General features: G+C 35.7%; 1 protein-coding gene across 2 annotated transcripts in view; it reads right to left on the reverse strand.

Annotated features, from left to right (window-relative positions):
- The window catches only part of FAT4 (FAT atypical cadherin 4), a 190,843-nt gene that overhangs the window by 10,836 nt on the left and 163,651 nt on the right, over nucleotides 1-16,356 (reverse strand). For both annotated transcript variants that reach the window (XM_019977566.2, XM_019977565.2), the window contains exons 12-16: nucleotides 12,765-12,850; nucleotides 11,660-11,839; nucleotides 8,433-8,557; nucleotides 6,325-6,542; nucleotides 1,960-2,221 (exon numbers count right to left, since the gene is read on the reverse strand). In XM_019977566.2, coding sequence (XP_019833125.2) covers nucleotides 1,960-2,221; nucleotides 6,325-6,542; nucleotides 8,433-8,557; nucleotides 11,660-11,839; nucleotides 12,765-12,850 — 871 coding nt within the window. The remainder of the gene's footprint in view (nucleotides 1-1,959; nucleotides 2,222-6,324; nucleotides 6,543-8,432; nucleotides 8,558-11,659; nucleotides 11,840-12,764; nucleotides 12,851-16,356) is intronic.

The raw sequence follows: 16,356 nt of genomic DNA on the forward strand, positions 1-16,356 counted from the left end.
TAGCGTCCATGTTCTAAAACAAGTTAAATATGTAAGAACTAATCATGATGTGGGCTTTAACTTTCACGCTTTGACTACGTTACTCGGTCATGCATTTGTCAATTTTCCTTTTACTTGATGCATCATTCCAACCTAGTGTCACATCCCTCCCATTTCCATAAGCTCCTGGGACATCTGCTTTTGTTCCTACTCTCCTGGTTTTCTTTCTATGAATTAGTCCCCTTTCTGTCTCATTTTCTACTAAACAACCACTGACTCTTAGAGTTACTCAAGGTAAGGCCTTAGGCTTTCTTTTCAGTCTACACCCTCACATTTGCTTATCACATCCACGCCCAGTACTTCAGTTACCTGCTTGACACTGCTGCTGCTGCTGCTGCTAAGTCGCTTCAGTCATGTCCGACTCTGTGCGACCCCATAGATGGCAGCCCACCAGGCTCCCCCGTCCCTGGGATCCTCCAGGCAAGAACACTGGAGTGGGTTGCCATTTCCTTCTCCAATGTAGGAAAGTGAAAAGTGAAAGTGAGGTTGCTCAGTCGTGTCCGACTCTTAGCAACCCCATGGACTGCAGCCCACCAGGCTCCTCCATCCGTGGGATTTTCCAGGCAAGAGTACTGGAGTGGGGTGCCATAGCCTTCTCCGGCTGCTTGACACTAGTAATTCCTAAAGATGTATCTCCAACTGGTCTACTCTGGATTTCTAGCACATCAACCCAAAGGCCTTTCTCAAAGGTGCTCCAAACTCAGAGAACCCCAAACCAAAATCTTGATGTTCCTGATAGATGTGCTTATTTTTGTACCATTCTGCAGTTTTCTCTCGTAGTGGCACTACCCTTCTTCTAGTTGGAAGGTCAGAAACCTCTCTGAATTTTATCAAAATCATTAACATTTTATTTGACTTTCATTCCTGATATTATTCCTTATCTCCTTCTTGTAAATATCCTGCCACCACATAGTCAATCCTCACAAAATACATTGGCTAGATCACTGCAGTATCTTCCAGCTAATTTATGCAAGTCCCCTCTTGTCCTTCTCCCATGCACTTTCCAGAGTGTAACCCAAAAGATCTTTACTATCACTGAATATCTAATTTTGATACTTCGATGATTAATTTTTCAGGTATTTTTCAGTAATTTTGATACTCCTGTGATTAACTTCTTACTGTTCCAAGAATGAGATCAAGATTGCCACATGCTCTAGAAGACCTGTCATTCTCCAACTTCATCTTTATTGGTGACATCAGTCCTCAGTGTTGTGGGTTCTGTGATCCTGACAATCTATTTTTCCCCCTTTCGTTCTCATCAATACAAATTAATTTTTCATTCCCTCCCATCCTCATTTTCATGTCAGTTTCCAGAGAAGTCTCCCTTTCTCCCTTTTTGGCAATCTCTTAGAATTCTATGTTCTTCCTCACATCATTTATCATAGGTTAAAATAATATATTTCCTTGTGTAACGACTTGATTGATGTGTGTCTTCCTTACAGGAGCATGCATTCTATGGAGAGTCCATCATTGTAGTTCACGCCAAGTACCTACAGGGCTCTGTAAATATCTGTTGTGTGAATGCACAAATGAATGAGTAAATGAATGAATGTATAAATAAATGTTCAGTGCACAAGAAAAGGATCAAAACATCCTGGACTGAATTATGAACTTGGTAGAAAATGGCTAAAGAAAGTGATGGCCAATAATTTATTACTAACCTTCTAAAGATATTTATGATGGTCTTGAAAAGTAAAAGTGGACGTGTCAATCGCTCAGTCGTATCCGACTCTTTGCGACCCCATGGACTGTAGCCCGCCAGGTTCCTCTGTCCATGGAATTCTCCAGGTGAGAATGCTGGAGTGGGTTTTCATTCCCTTCTCCAGGGAGTATTCCTAAAGGATGTTATCAGGCATCTAGCTACTTTTATAGGAACAATTTTACCTTTCTTTTGTGCCTCCACTCAGCACAAGCATTTACCTGTTTGAGCATCTCGATGAGCTTGATTGGGAGGAATTCCTCCAAGAGATATAGTGAGCACGTCCAGGCCACCAAAATCCTGAGTAGGGTGAATGATGTCTCTGTTATGAATTCTGTCAACGGACAACACTGTGGCTGTTCCATTTTTCCCAATTAGGAAAGTATGCCAGTGGCCATCAGCAACATAGACCTCAGGAATATTTCTCTCCACTTTGCCCGCAATTCCGGCATCTGATGTAAAATGTACTTTGCCATTCTTAATCTGTAAAACATATTAAAAATAATGTAGAATTAAACTATGATATGCTTAAATAAAAGCAGAAGTATAAAGAAACTAAGACACTGACCAACTTAAAGCAGAGAGAATACTTGAGTCTGGCTGTATGAGAGTATATTTACTTATATTGACTTTACAATTTTAAGTAACATGTACCTTTACCTTTAATAGGTTCACATTTAATAATTTTCAGGGTATTCTTATATTTATAACTAGTTTTTCAAGATGTATATATTCATTTTCCAGAACACAAGTGAGATAATAATAGGGTGAATACTCCTCTTAGGATAGGTAAATCACACATTTTTATGATTACTTCTTTTTTAATTGCAATTGCAAGTTAAAAAAATTGTTTAGTAAATGGCCCACAGCTATCAAAAAATACTAAAACTATATCCAAAAAGAGAAATCAGTGAGTAACTAAAAATGAAGCATAGTTGGAAAAGTAAAAGCATAAATACATTGTTTTACCTGTCATTTATTACACACTGGAATTTTATTTTTTTTTTTAAATCATGCTTATTATTTATATCATTTATTGAGATGACAAGTGTGATGAATAAAGGGTGAGTTCTTAATAATGAGGTGTCTGGGAAAGTCTTTATTTTGGCTGTCTTTTAATATTTATCTAAGGAATATTTGGTTTCTTTTACTTTGCCCAATAGAACATTGGGTAACAGGAGGCTCTTACTCCAGTTTCCAGCTCCCAGGTTTCCAGTTTTCTAAGTAGACACTTAGAAAATGGAATAATTTATAAGCAGGATGAAAAGAGCATAATCCCGTCACTACTGCCAGAGGATAAAGTGGCACTGAGCATCAAATGACGGGAATGAAAGGATGGATCCGTTTTTTGTCATTCAGATCAAATGTTATTTCTACATGCAACAAACACATCTGGTAGAACTAAAAATGAGTTCATTTTTACTTTGTGGAAAGTATGCCTAACACATTTACATACATTATTCATAATGAAATATTTTATTAAAGCTGTTTCTCCAGATAATAATATATCCCAATACTGAACCCAGGACAAAAAAAAAGAAAATTGTGGTTAAATGACAGTAATATCATCAAATGGACAAAGTCTCATGAAACACACAGGAAGTATAGCAATTCATCTTAGGTTCTAGCCAGGGTCCTTTTTGGAAAGAAGCCTTCCGAAAAGACTTCTCTAAGCTTCATGTTTCTCTCCTAATTGATCACAACCTGTCATTATTTCATTTGACCAATTTCTGGTGAAAAGGTCCATGGAACACACCATGTGTGGAGTAGGATGAATAAGAATCTATGCTTCCATTACAACATTCTTCATGTTCTACCTCTCCCCAATAACACTCTACCTAACTCTTCCATCCACCCTAGCTGTCAAAATATCATGTGCATTTTTTGCTTGGTTTTATTTATTCATTGATTCATTTGCTCATTTATTTACTTATTTTTGACTCTATAGGGCTTGGAATCATCCCAAGTCTGTACAGCATACCTGGCCTTACTTCAAAACAAAAACAAGCAAACTATATACCCAAACCAGAATGATTTGGAGTAGATACAAAGTCCATCGCCTAGCATTATTACATTTCCAAATAAGGAGATAAATCAAGTGAGGGGAAAGAAGAGACATATGTGAAACACTTTAAATACAGTGTAAAACCTATGATACATAAGAATGTTTTTCTTTTGTTTTTCTCTCTGAATTTTTCTCTCCTTAGTTTCTTTCTTTCCTCTTTTTTTTTTTTTTTTTTAATCTGAATAAAGAAAGAAAGAGAGAGAGAAAGCAACTGTCAGAAACTGAGCCAAAAAGGAAAGAAGAAAACCAGGACCGGTGGTCACTGATAAACTAATTGATAAGTAACAGTACATTCTAACTAGCTTCCTCGCCCGGATAAGCAGATCGTATTGCTGTCATCCAAGTAACTTGCCTGCTTACAACAGTCACTCTCTTCCTGTCTGTTCAGTTCTCCTTAATCACTGTTGTTGCTGTTGTTGTTGTTTTTTCCTAATCTATTTACTCTACCTGCCAAACCCCTTAATCTCTGAAAAGCTACCTTTCAAAATTTTCATACAAAGGAAATGTGAATGGCCTGCATTAGTCATTATTTTGATTCAATTTCCCTTCAGGAAGAAAAGAAATCTCCAAGTGCTTGCTACCAATGTAACAAAATCTGGAGAAGTTGCATGCTGCTGTCCTGTTGGAAATGCAAGATTTTTATGGTGGTAAAAATGGATCCTGACATTCAGCTTCTTCCTTGAGGAAGAAAAATATTCTGTCTCTGATTTCTCCAAGCACATTGTTTTTGTATGTCTTGGCTTAAAGAGATAACATACAGAAATATTTCATATGTCATTTAAATGGCACGAGGACTTGGAAGAAGCTGAACAGATAATGCACAGACCTCAATGTCAAAGCCTCTCAATGCATATAAAAAATGTTTCTTGTAAGAATATTCAAGTCTACTGCTTTCTTTACTTCCAATACACTTTTCAATGAAAACTATAAGCACCAAATACCATTAAACAGTGACTTAGGTGTTTTGTTTTGCAGTTACTCTATTACGTCTGGAACTGGGCTCTTTGTTTCAATAATGGAGGTAAAATTATAACTTGAAGTTATTCTCCAACTGGATTTGGGCAGAGTTTCTCAGTCTCAGCAGCACTGACTTTCGGACTGGATGGTTCTTTCTTCCAGGGTATTGTGTTGTGTGCTGAAGGGTATTTAGCAGCATATTTGACTCCCAACCACTAGAAGCCGGTAGTACTGCCCCTCTCCCCTGCCCCCAATAACCATGACAATAAAAAATGTTTCCAGGCTTTGCCAAATCAAAATCACCCCCAGTTGGGAATGGCTAGACCAGGGAAATTATGAGAATCTTAGAAACATTTCTTTTTGTACTAAATATTTAAAGGTATATACATTCTTCCCTGGTGGCAGTAAAAAAAAAAAAAAAAAATGTGCCTGACAATGCAGGACACACGGGTTCGATCCCTGGGTTGGGAAGATCCCCTGGAGAAGGAAATAACCCACTCCAGCATTCTTGCCTGGAAAATCCCATGGACAGAGGAGCCTGGTGGGCTACAGTCCATGGGGTTGCAAAATAGTCAGACATGACTTAGCGACAAAACAAGAGGCCACGTACCAACCAGAGTTCTCCTGGATGGAGAGAAATTTTGAGAATAAAGAGGCTGAAGTTTAGAGGTGAATGTCTGTTTTTATTTTAGCATTGTATGTGAATTGAACCTGCTAATTTTCTAAGTATATTGCTTCCTTCTTTATAAACTAAGCTTTTAGTAATTTTCAAAATATTGATATATAAGTAGAAATAATTTAGGAAATATGGGTTTGTTTTCTTAAGAATTTATTATTATAAATTCTAGTAATTCTGCTGGTAATATAAAAATTACAAGCAGAATTATAATATACTTTATATATATAACTCATTTACAGCTGAGAAAAAAAAAGATGTGTAAAAAGCCTAATGATAAATCAACCATGAAATATAATGTTGCAGAAATATTTATTTAGAGATTTATTTAGAAATTATTTGGAGAAGCTAACTGAAATTTTACTTACAATAAATCCCAAAGATATTTAATTTCACAGGCGTTACATGGATAGTGAATCAAATATAAATATGTTCCAGAATAAAGGCAGAAAATTTCAAAAAAAAATTTTATTCTTGTCCTGCCAATTAATATATACATATAAGTGTTTGGAATAATTCTTGGAAAAAAACTATTTTTTCCACTTCAAAGACATATCTTTTGGTTTTACTTTGTTTTAAAGTAGGGTTAAAAACAATATAAATTTTTGTCTGGCAAAATAGATTGCAACAAATTCTTTCTTTACTGGCCTACCCAGCAGTGGTCTCTATTCTAAACAAAAGTGTTTAGAAACCAAACCATTCAGATCTTTGTTACTCTGGCCAATGCCTGAGGAATAGTTAAGATAGATGATATTGGAATAGTGCCCAGCATTAGTCGGAACTCTAATGGGTTGTAAAGAAAAGGATAGAAATTATGGGAGAAGTGATTTAAACCATGACACAGCAGGCGGTCTAATCAAATGAAGTCACCATTAGCTTTTATCTTACCTTCACAGTAGTGTAATTGCTGCTTTCTTGGATATGGATTAAAATGCCATTCTCGCTTCTTGTCCTGAATTTTACTTCCAGACTGTTCACACCAAAAGGCTCCAACATGGCACCTCGGATGCTCTGTCTCAACAAATATTCCCGCTTCTCATTCTGACTCATGTGGTAGTCCAAGCGCCCTTTGCCTTCTAATGATAAGGCTGTGTCTGGGGTAATAGCTGAAAGACAACAAAGAAAGATAAACATGAATGCATCCAACAGGCATTTCTTACAGTTTCTTTGGTGACAAAAATTTATAAAACCGAACAATGAAATTATTAAGGATTTGGAATCAGTGTTCCCTAATCCTCCTCTGAGAAAATAATTGCCACTTGAGAATTATTGTGTGAGTTGATTTCAAATGCTTAAATCTATGTCAGAACCATGAAATGTAAAACATATTGTTAAAATTATTCATTTAGAAAATATTCATTAAAATATTTGATACATGCTATATACACTATGAATACCTGGAGAGACAGCTTACACTTTAAAAATACACAGTTGAAAAATTTAGTGATAAGTTTCACTGTGTTTCTAAAATGAATAATCTTTAAAGTCTCTAACATGGAAAATTTGAACAAAGAAAGGTAACAAACATTCATATTTGCAACTAACTTTATTAGTACTAATAAGTACATAGATTTAATTTGTGACCATGTATAATTATCATATATATTATATTTTCATAATCTAATAAATCTTTACACTTCTGAAGTACTTAAGTGTGTTATAGCTAACAGATCTAAAGAAAGAACATGAAGAAAATGAGCTCAAAAAGATTTCAGCAGTGAACGGTACACTTTAAGAAGGTAAACTATGTAGTATGAATCATACCTCAATTTTTTAAAAATAACCACAGGCTTTTCTCATGTGAGTGGCATTTTATTTTCCAAATATAATTAGATTCCTACTTACTACTCATTACTTTAAAAAAATATCATGTGAAAATGCACTTTTTCTGTGTTTTGATTTTATCCTAAATAAACACAAACATACCTCTGCTACTCAGATCTTTTTGATTATATACTTAATCATAAATTTTTATTCATTCTCATAGCAGAATCAAATGACTACTTAAAAAGTGGTCAGATACGTGCAATGATTTAGGTAGTAACCACTTATCTGACAACAAAGCAATTCTATTAAAAGATTCCATTAGAGTTAGTCATATACAGCCCAAAATTAGAGAATTCCATTCTCTAATGATGGAGAAGGAAAAGGCAGCCCACTCCAGTACTCTTGCCTGGAGAATCCCATGGATGGAGGAGCCTGGTGGGCTACAGTCATGGGGTCGCAAAGAGTCGGACACGACTGAGTGACTTCACTTCAGTCACTTCATACTTCATCAATGGAGAAGGAAATGGCAACCCACTCCAGTACTCTTGCCTGGAGAATCCCATGGACAGAGGAGCCTGGCTGGCCATGGTCCTTGGGGTCGCAGAGAGTCAGACACAACTGAAGCGACTAAGTAAGTATTCTCTAATGAACTCGTGAACGTCAATAATATCTTATTAATAATATTACAATTTAGAAGCAAATAACTAACAGAAGAATTTGAAAAGTAATATTTGAAACCAATTTCAATAATTCCAATTTAAAATGTAACTATCACCTTTAACTATAATAGATTTTATTGCCATTGCATGTTTTGAACTCAGTGTTCAGCAATTCAGTACTTTTACTTTTCAACCAAACACAACATGTTCACCAGAGAAATATCCCATAAAGGTAGATAATACTAAACCAAATCCTGAATATAGCTCTGGTCTTGTACATTTCCAAGCATTCCTATATAGGTAAAACAAAAATAACTAACTGATATATTTATAAAATGAAAACTAAGGACATATTTAGTAAGTATTTCTAAAAGGATTTCATGCTCCTTTGGGTTGAGAACATGAATTGGGTTGAGGACATGTCACCGTATTTTACCAATTATTCCCCATTTAATATTTTCAATAGCATCAAAACATAATACTTTTAATTCAAGTACATATTTAGGTACATATATTTATACTTTGTATGGCCATTAGAATTTCCAGTGGAAGATAAAATAGCTTGCATACATTTTTCACAGTATTTCCCAGTCAGTCCTTCCCTGCAATGACACTGTTGCCACGACCAGTAGTCTGTACACGTGCCACCGTGTTGGCAGGGACTGTGAGTACAAGCGCCTTCTAGTCTGGGGCACCTAAAATAAAATCAGAATAAAGACACAGAGCACAAAGCCGGCAGGGGGAGAAATTTGATAACGTTACATATAAACTTTTATTAACCTGTTCAGTTTTCATGAACTCAATTTTTTGTCAAACTAAAAGTTGCCTTGTAACATACGCCCTGCCTCATTCATAAAAGACAAGATCAAGCCAAACATCTTAAACAGTAAAGAAAGAGGTGGTAATTTCTTTTTTTAAGTAATTCTTAATTGAGCAACACTTCTTGGTCAAATAAACACTTTGGTTCATGTGCTCTCAGGGCTACATGTTTTTTTGAGTACCCAGCTCCTCCATTAAATGACTCATGCAACTATTCTTTACTGAATGGCTACTACATGTCAAACGTGGTTCTAAGCATGGAGATAAAATGATGAAAAAAATCCATGTGTTCATGGAATACTTTTTTTTTTCCTTGTAGGGGAGGCAAACAAAAAACTTTAGATAAATGTGTAGTATGTTTAGAAAGAAGGAAGTTCTGTGGGAAAATTAAGGCAGAGAAGAAGGACTGGGAATATTTTGGGGATGTTCTTGGATCTCTAGGTTAGAGGTTAGACACTGAAGGAAGGATTTGTCTTCATGAAGTCCTAAATAAAGTGAGAGAGCAAAGTATATCTGGTCAAAGGTCATTCCAGGCAGAGGAAAGAGCCAAGTGAGAGAGTCCTGAAGTGAAAGTGTCCTTGGCATGTTTGAGGAACACCAAATGGCTGAATGTAGTCAGAACAGTGATGTGAACAAGGAGAAGAGGTAGATAATGGTAAGGAAGACAAGGATGTGAAAAGAACTATGCCAGACACGGCTGGGACGTGACCCGAGGACTTCCATGCTTGCTGTCCATGCTGGACCTTTGCTGAACACTACATTAAAACTGCTGAATAGTTGCTGAATTGCAAAAAGGAAAGAATAATGCTGAGAACTAGACCTTCCCTGGATTAAAAAAATACACTTTCCTCTAGTAACAAATGAGGTGTGCTCCAGAATCCAATCAGACATGTAGAATAATTTTACCCTCTAGTCCAAAGTTTTGATAAGCAACTTGTGTAAGCCTGCATTAATTTCGTTCTTTCTCCTACCAAATAAACAAACAAAATGCTTGTTCATTTTCTTTCCAATGGGACATTACTTTGGGTTCCTCTGGAATATGTGACCCTTAAATTGCAATCTGAAAATCCCAAATAAACTGCCTTTATGCCTTTTTACATCCCAGGTCCTTTTGGTTGAGGTCAGTCAACCAAGGGGAGGTCAGTCTTATAAGTCAGGGTAAGAACTGATTTCTGTTTTTATTTTCTTTAATTTTTTCTTTGTTTGTTTTATATTGGAATAGAGTTGATTGACAATATTGTGTTAGTTTCAGGTATATAGCAAACTGATTCAGTGATATACATATTTCTATTCTTTTTCAAAATTTTTTCCCATTTAGGTTATCATAGAGTGTTGAGCAGAATTCCTCATGCTATCCAGTAGGTCCTTGTTGATTACCTATTTTAAATATAGTGAACTGACATGACTTCTGTTTTTTAAGCCTCATTCTGTTTGCTGGTTGGAGAAGGCAATGGCACCCCACTCCAGTACTCTTGCCTGGAAAATCCCATGGATGGGGGAGCCTGGTAGGCTGCAGTCCAAGGGGTCGCACAGAGTCGGACACGACTGAAGCAACTTAGCAGCAGCAGCAGCTGTTTGCTGGTGGATTGACATACCACATTTTGTCAGAAAGAGGAGTCAAAGGTGGTATAGAAATTGTGGTGAACCAAGTGCGTGGACTGAGTTATTATTATCTGAGATGAGACAAAATACAAGGAGTGGGTTTGGGAGGAGTCGGGAAGGAAGGTCAGAAGTCCAGTCTTAAAATTAAGTTTGAAAGACTTGTTAGAAATACACCTTGGATATTATGTATGCTGTCAGATATGAGGGTAAAGTTCAGAGGACAGGTCAGGTTTAAGATAAATATTTCAGAGTTACCAGCTTTAGAGACAGTACTTAAAACCAAGGACTATATAAAATGACTTAAAAAATTTTTAATGACTTAATGAATACAGATACAAAACAGAAGTTAAGATGAGAAAAATGAGAGTAGAAAACCAACTTTGTATCATGTGCTGGTGAACAAACTAATAGCATTGTTCTCAGTGTTGCTGAAGTTCAAATAAGAGGAGACTTGACCACTGATTTTAGCAACACAGTGGTTTTGGGTCACTTTGACAAAGATAGAAGAAAAATGGAAAATAGGATAACAAAGTTTTTTAAAACTATGAAGTGGAAGAAATAGTAGCCTAAATTGAAATAAGAAAAACATTGTTTAGAAAGCTGGATTGTTATTTTAAGAAAGTTTGGGGAGATGAAGTCTAGGTGTAAAAGGGGGGTTGGTCTTTTCAGAATTAGGAGCAATTCATTCAGTGATAGGCTACAGGGTGGACTACAGGCTGCATGGGCAGCTGTGGAGAAATGAGCTTTGGGTAGTTTTGCTTTTATCCACCTCAATTTTCTAAGCAAGTTAAGAAGCAAATTCATTAGCTGGGAAAACGATGCAAGAGATGATGTCTGAAGTTTGTGTAAAGAAGAGGCATGATATAGCTACTGAAGAAGGAGAAAGTAAATTAGGGGAATATAATATATTGCCAGGCATTAATTATGGCTGCGCTAGAGTCTAGTAATCAGGAATTTGAAGAGAATAAGAACTCCTCAAGAGCAGGGATCTGCCTTCTCCCTTAATTTGAGTCTAGAGCCAGACCAAGGGAATAGTATATTTAAATGTAAAACTATTTACTCTCTAATCAATTTTGTACACATTATTGCTAACCCTTATATATTACTATGTGCCAGGTCCCTTTTTATGTGATTTACTTACTTAACTCATATACTTCTCACAACTATGTAAAGTATATACATGCAGACATGCACACATGCATATATCTTCCCATAATCTCACAGCTATAAGGAAATACTTAAAATTCAAAACAGCATAAAACACTTGGTATTTTTGGAGCTTTGAGCACAATAATTTCATCTTTTGATGCTCAATTATCACACACTTTTGGTATTTACAGTTTTCTTTACAATAGTAAGAAATGAGGTTGCCATACTGATCTAGGATCCCTTGTGCTGCCAAAGCTTGGCTGGGTTCCAGAGGCCTTCCATTGACTGCAAACTCCATTATACACCCGACAAAATCATGACTTTCTACGTGTCCTCTCCTCTGAAGGATTGGCTCTAGTGCTCTAATACCACCAACTGTGACTCGATTAGGCTGAACGTCCAGAGTCCTACATAAGAAAGGAAACATATGTGATTGGCACAACATTGTAACTTAATTATACTTCAATCGAAAATAAGAAAGGAAAGACATGTATATTAGTATCCATGCAGTAGATTCCCGTACAATATTTAGTTTAAGAAAGGATGACTGTAACTTTTCCTGGCATATATTAAGACATAGTACATATCAATGGAAAACATTACTTACAGATGCATGTTTTCTAAACAGATACCTACAGGATTGTTAGACTTTTCAGGGTACAGAAAATTACAAAACTAGTGGAAATAATATTTTCAGTTAGTCAAATGAGATGTATATAACAATGTTAAGTTTTTGAGAAGGCGCATACTATCAGAAGGAAAATAGAATGCAGTAGAAGTAACAATGTTAATATTAATGTCAGATTACATTTTTCCTTCACCACAGAGATAATAAGGAATCGAGTAAGTCAATTAAAGCAAATGGATGATGTATCACTATTTCTTTTTCTCTCTCTGTAACTATTTCTATAAAAATCACTTATGTTTTAGGTAAGATTGTATTTCACCTCCAGGCACTAGTGAAAAATATCTGTCAATCATTGTCACATACAACTTTCAAAAATACATTTAAAAGAGGATGGGATCCTTTTCCTAACCTTCTTGCAGGACCCCGGTCACATGCAACTATTTCATGGACCTTCTGAAAGAGGATAGGCTATGTTAAGCTTTCCTTTCTCTAGCTTTATCCTCATCTGTACCACTTCATTTTTATACCGTTTTTACACATTTTGTAGACTATTAACTTCTTGTTGTTTAGTATGAAAATCCCTTTAGAGAGGACAAAATATCTTCAACTTTTATATAATACTTAGCATGATAAAATTATTGTAAAATATAATTTCATTTTGAATTTTAATTAATAATAAAGATCAAACTAATAGTTTTACTTACCAGTCATCTGAAACTGCCACATTACTAACAGTGCAGTATCCTGCTTCTTGGTTCTCAGAACAAGAGTCCACAGTTAAAGAAGCTGCCTATAAAGCAAGAGAAAGAAATGTTCAGTATGAACTCTATCGTCCCTGTTCTTTTCAGCTAACACTACCCAGGACTTGTTTCTGCATAGACATGATCTTTAAAATGAAATAAAATTTTGATATATTGGGTGGCCAGCAAATTCATTTGGATTTTTCCATAAGATATTATGGAAAAATCCAAATGAACTTTCTGAGTAACCCAATAGTATACTATAATACAGTTTGTTTCTACGTGGACATGATTTTTAAATTGAATTAAACTTTTGATGCATTGAGTTGGCCAGAAAGTTCACTCATTTTTTCCATAACAACTTACGGAAAAATTCAAGCAAGCTTTCTGAGCCACCCAATGCTGCTGCTGCTGCTGCTAAGTCGCTTCAGTCATGTCCGACTCTTAGCGACTCCATGGACTGCAGCCTACCAGGCTTCTGCATTCATGGGATTTTCCAGGCAAGAACACTGTAGTGGGTTGCCATTTCCTTCTTCAATACATGAAAGTGGAAAGTGAAAGTGAAGTCGCTCAGTCGTATCCGACTCTTAGCGACCCCATGGACTGCAGCCTACCAGGCTCCTCCATCCATGGGATTTTCCAAGCAACAGTACTGGAGTGGGGTGCCATTGCCTTCTCTGGAGCCACCCAATAGTATAATACAGTTATAATTCAGATGAAGCATTAGCCATATGGACTGTGGCCTGCCAGGCTCCTCCATCTATGGAATTCTCCAGGAAAGAATACTGGAGTGGGTAGGTATTCCCTTCTCCAGGGGATCTCCCCAGCCCAGGGATCGAACCCAGGTCTCCAGTATTGCAGGCAGATTCTTTACTGTCTGAGCCACCAGGAAAGCCCACAATTATAATACATGATCCAATTAGGGGTACACATTTCCTTCATATGTGTAAAGCTATAACTGTGAAACTATTACATGTAAGAACTGGGAAAGTGCTTTAAAAAATCTTCTCCAGCACCCTTGTTTTACAGATGAAAGAATAAAAATGTCATTAATATCTCTTAGGATATCATACGTTAGGTGTAAGACAGCTTTCTGGGATTACAATCTTAAGAAAAATGCTTATCCTACTATCTAGCTATTCCAAAAAACAAACAAAAAAAATAGATGTCTAATTTTAAAAAAGTTATATCCAATAATATTTCAGTCATATTCACAGAAAGATTTTGGAAGTATAATATAAATATTACTACTGCAACCTATGAAGATTGTAATACTTATAATAAAGATAAAGTTTGAGATGATCTAAACAAGTCATATAGATGCTCTTTTCATTTTAAGAACCATTCTTTACAAATGGCATATTACAGCATATTTATCTATAGTGTGAATGCATTATTATATATTATTATACAGTAGTAACTCACCAATATCATTTAAATCACAACTTACAGTAATCATTTTTGTATCTTAAGAGATGCACACTCCCCTGAGAAAAAAACCTTCTGTTTAGTATGACATATTAATACTCTATTTGATCGAGAAACAAAGTCATCAAGTCATGGTCATCAGGCTCAAGAATATGATGGAATTCAGTGCTCTCCATATTGGGCAGTGGCCACTGGGGATGACAGTGATCCACTTTAAGAGCAAGCTTGTTGCATATTCGTGTTACTCTGTGCTCTGCAAGGCTGTTGTGATGCCCCTTCTTTGTTTTCCAAACAGCAGTGAAATTCTGCAAAACTTCGCATATTTTCACTGGTGAAATTATAAAGTTGATATTCAGAGTGTGGTATTTCATAGCATGGCTAGTAAATAATAAGAGGCCTGATCCCAAATCCAGAAACACAGAAGGACTGATGGTTTCTCCTAATGAGGAACCAAAGACTCCACCTAAATTTACTTGAATACCATAGGACAAGACTAATCCAACTTTCTCCACTTCTAGAGAAGAAAAATAAATACTATGAAAGCATTTATAAGAAGGATTGTCATTTGAGGTAAATTTTAACTAAAGCAAAGCAAAGGGAGGAAACATAAAACAGGGTGGTTAAGCAAGTTAACTAACATTACCTTCGACTTAAATGCAAAAGAATCAGGTTTCCTGTCTTTCATTATGTATGGAAATGATTTGTTTCTTGAGTATCACATTTTTATCAATATCGCAGATGATTTTGTGAGACTGACCATAAAGATATATATTTAGGTGGGATTTGCAAAAGTAGATCTTAAATACTTCACATTTCAGAAATAATAAATAGGGCTGATTTATACTTACTGTGCATCAAATATTACTGGCTAAACTATTAAAAAATTTTTCCTATAAGTTAATTACTGTAACTGATTATAAACTTCATAGAGTAAACTCTCATAAACTGTGTAAATTTCTTTCTTGCCACCTTCTCAAAGAAATTATCATCAATACTATCAATTTTAGGAAACATTTACATTCTCAATTTTATGTCAAGACTTTCATGCCGCAGTGTGTATGGATAGCAGACTTGTTAATATAGATTATTTTTATATTCCTTGAAGTGTTCTCAGGAGCCTTTTTTGTGACTGTAAATATGGCCTTTTTTAAAATATAATAAAATACTTTAAAAATAAAAAAAAAAAAGACTTTCATGCCTTTTTTAGTTAACTATTTTAAATGTTAATTCTTCCAGTGATCTATAAAACTGAGTGACATTCAATCTCAGAAGAGGTATTAGGTTTTCATAATACAATATATGCTTATTTTGACTATTAATTTAAGCACATTTCCTTTCAGTTTATTTCTAAGACAAAATGGTAACACATCTCTATGTATGCTATGTAAAGTACCCATCCATTCTAGAGATTCCTAAACTTATCATAAGCTAGAGTCACGTGGACATTTACGAATGCTTTAATTAGGAAAACTTGCATATGGCATCATATTTTCAGCAATGTTAATACTTAACATATTTTTCTTATTTTCTAAAAGCTTGGTGACACAACTCAAAGGAAAAATACTTGAGGGAAAATTTTATTTGAATAAAAACTCATTCAATTTCATCTTCAGAGTTAAATGCACCTTCTCTTTTACTGTTGAATTTTTCTACCAGTACTGCTGTAAATTGAGATGTTTTTATCCTGTCTTTGCAATGATTCAGATCTGAGAAGTTAATGATTTTGCCAGTTTCCAACAAAATCCTTTTGAAACGTAGAAAGCAGCAGATTCAAAATCCAGTAGGGGCCCTACTTTGGATGTATTCCGAAATAGAGGGAATTTTTTCCTCTGACTGAAGAAATAATGACAAGGGATTCCGCCCCCCGCCCCCACACCCCCACTCCACTAAAACCTGATTAGTGTGGTGATCCATTACAAATTAACTGAACTAGCTTTTTTCTCTTTCCTGTTGGGTATATCTCATGGTGCCTCTTTCTTTGTCCTCCCTCTTGCTCTCAAGTCCTTCTTTGATAAAATCAAAGAATGCTCATGAAGTTTAAGGTGACCTTGGAGGTCATCAGGTAAAATCCTCTATTCTACACAAGAGCCCATGGATAACATCTTAGCAATATGGACACCTTATATAG

The sequence above is a fragment of the Bos indicus genome, chromosome 17, assembly GCF_029378745.1.
Source record: "Bos indicus isolate NIAB-ARS_2022 breed Sahiwal x Tharparkar chromosome 17, NIAB-ARS_B.indTharparkar_mat_pri_1.0, whole genome shotgun sequence".
Lineage (NCBI taxonomy): Eukaryota > Metazoa > Chordata > Mammalia > Artiodactyla > Bovidae > Bos > Bos indicus.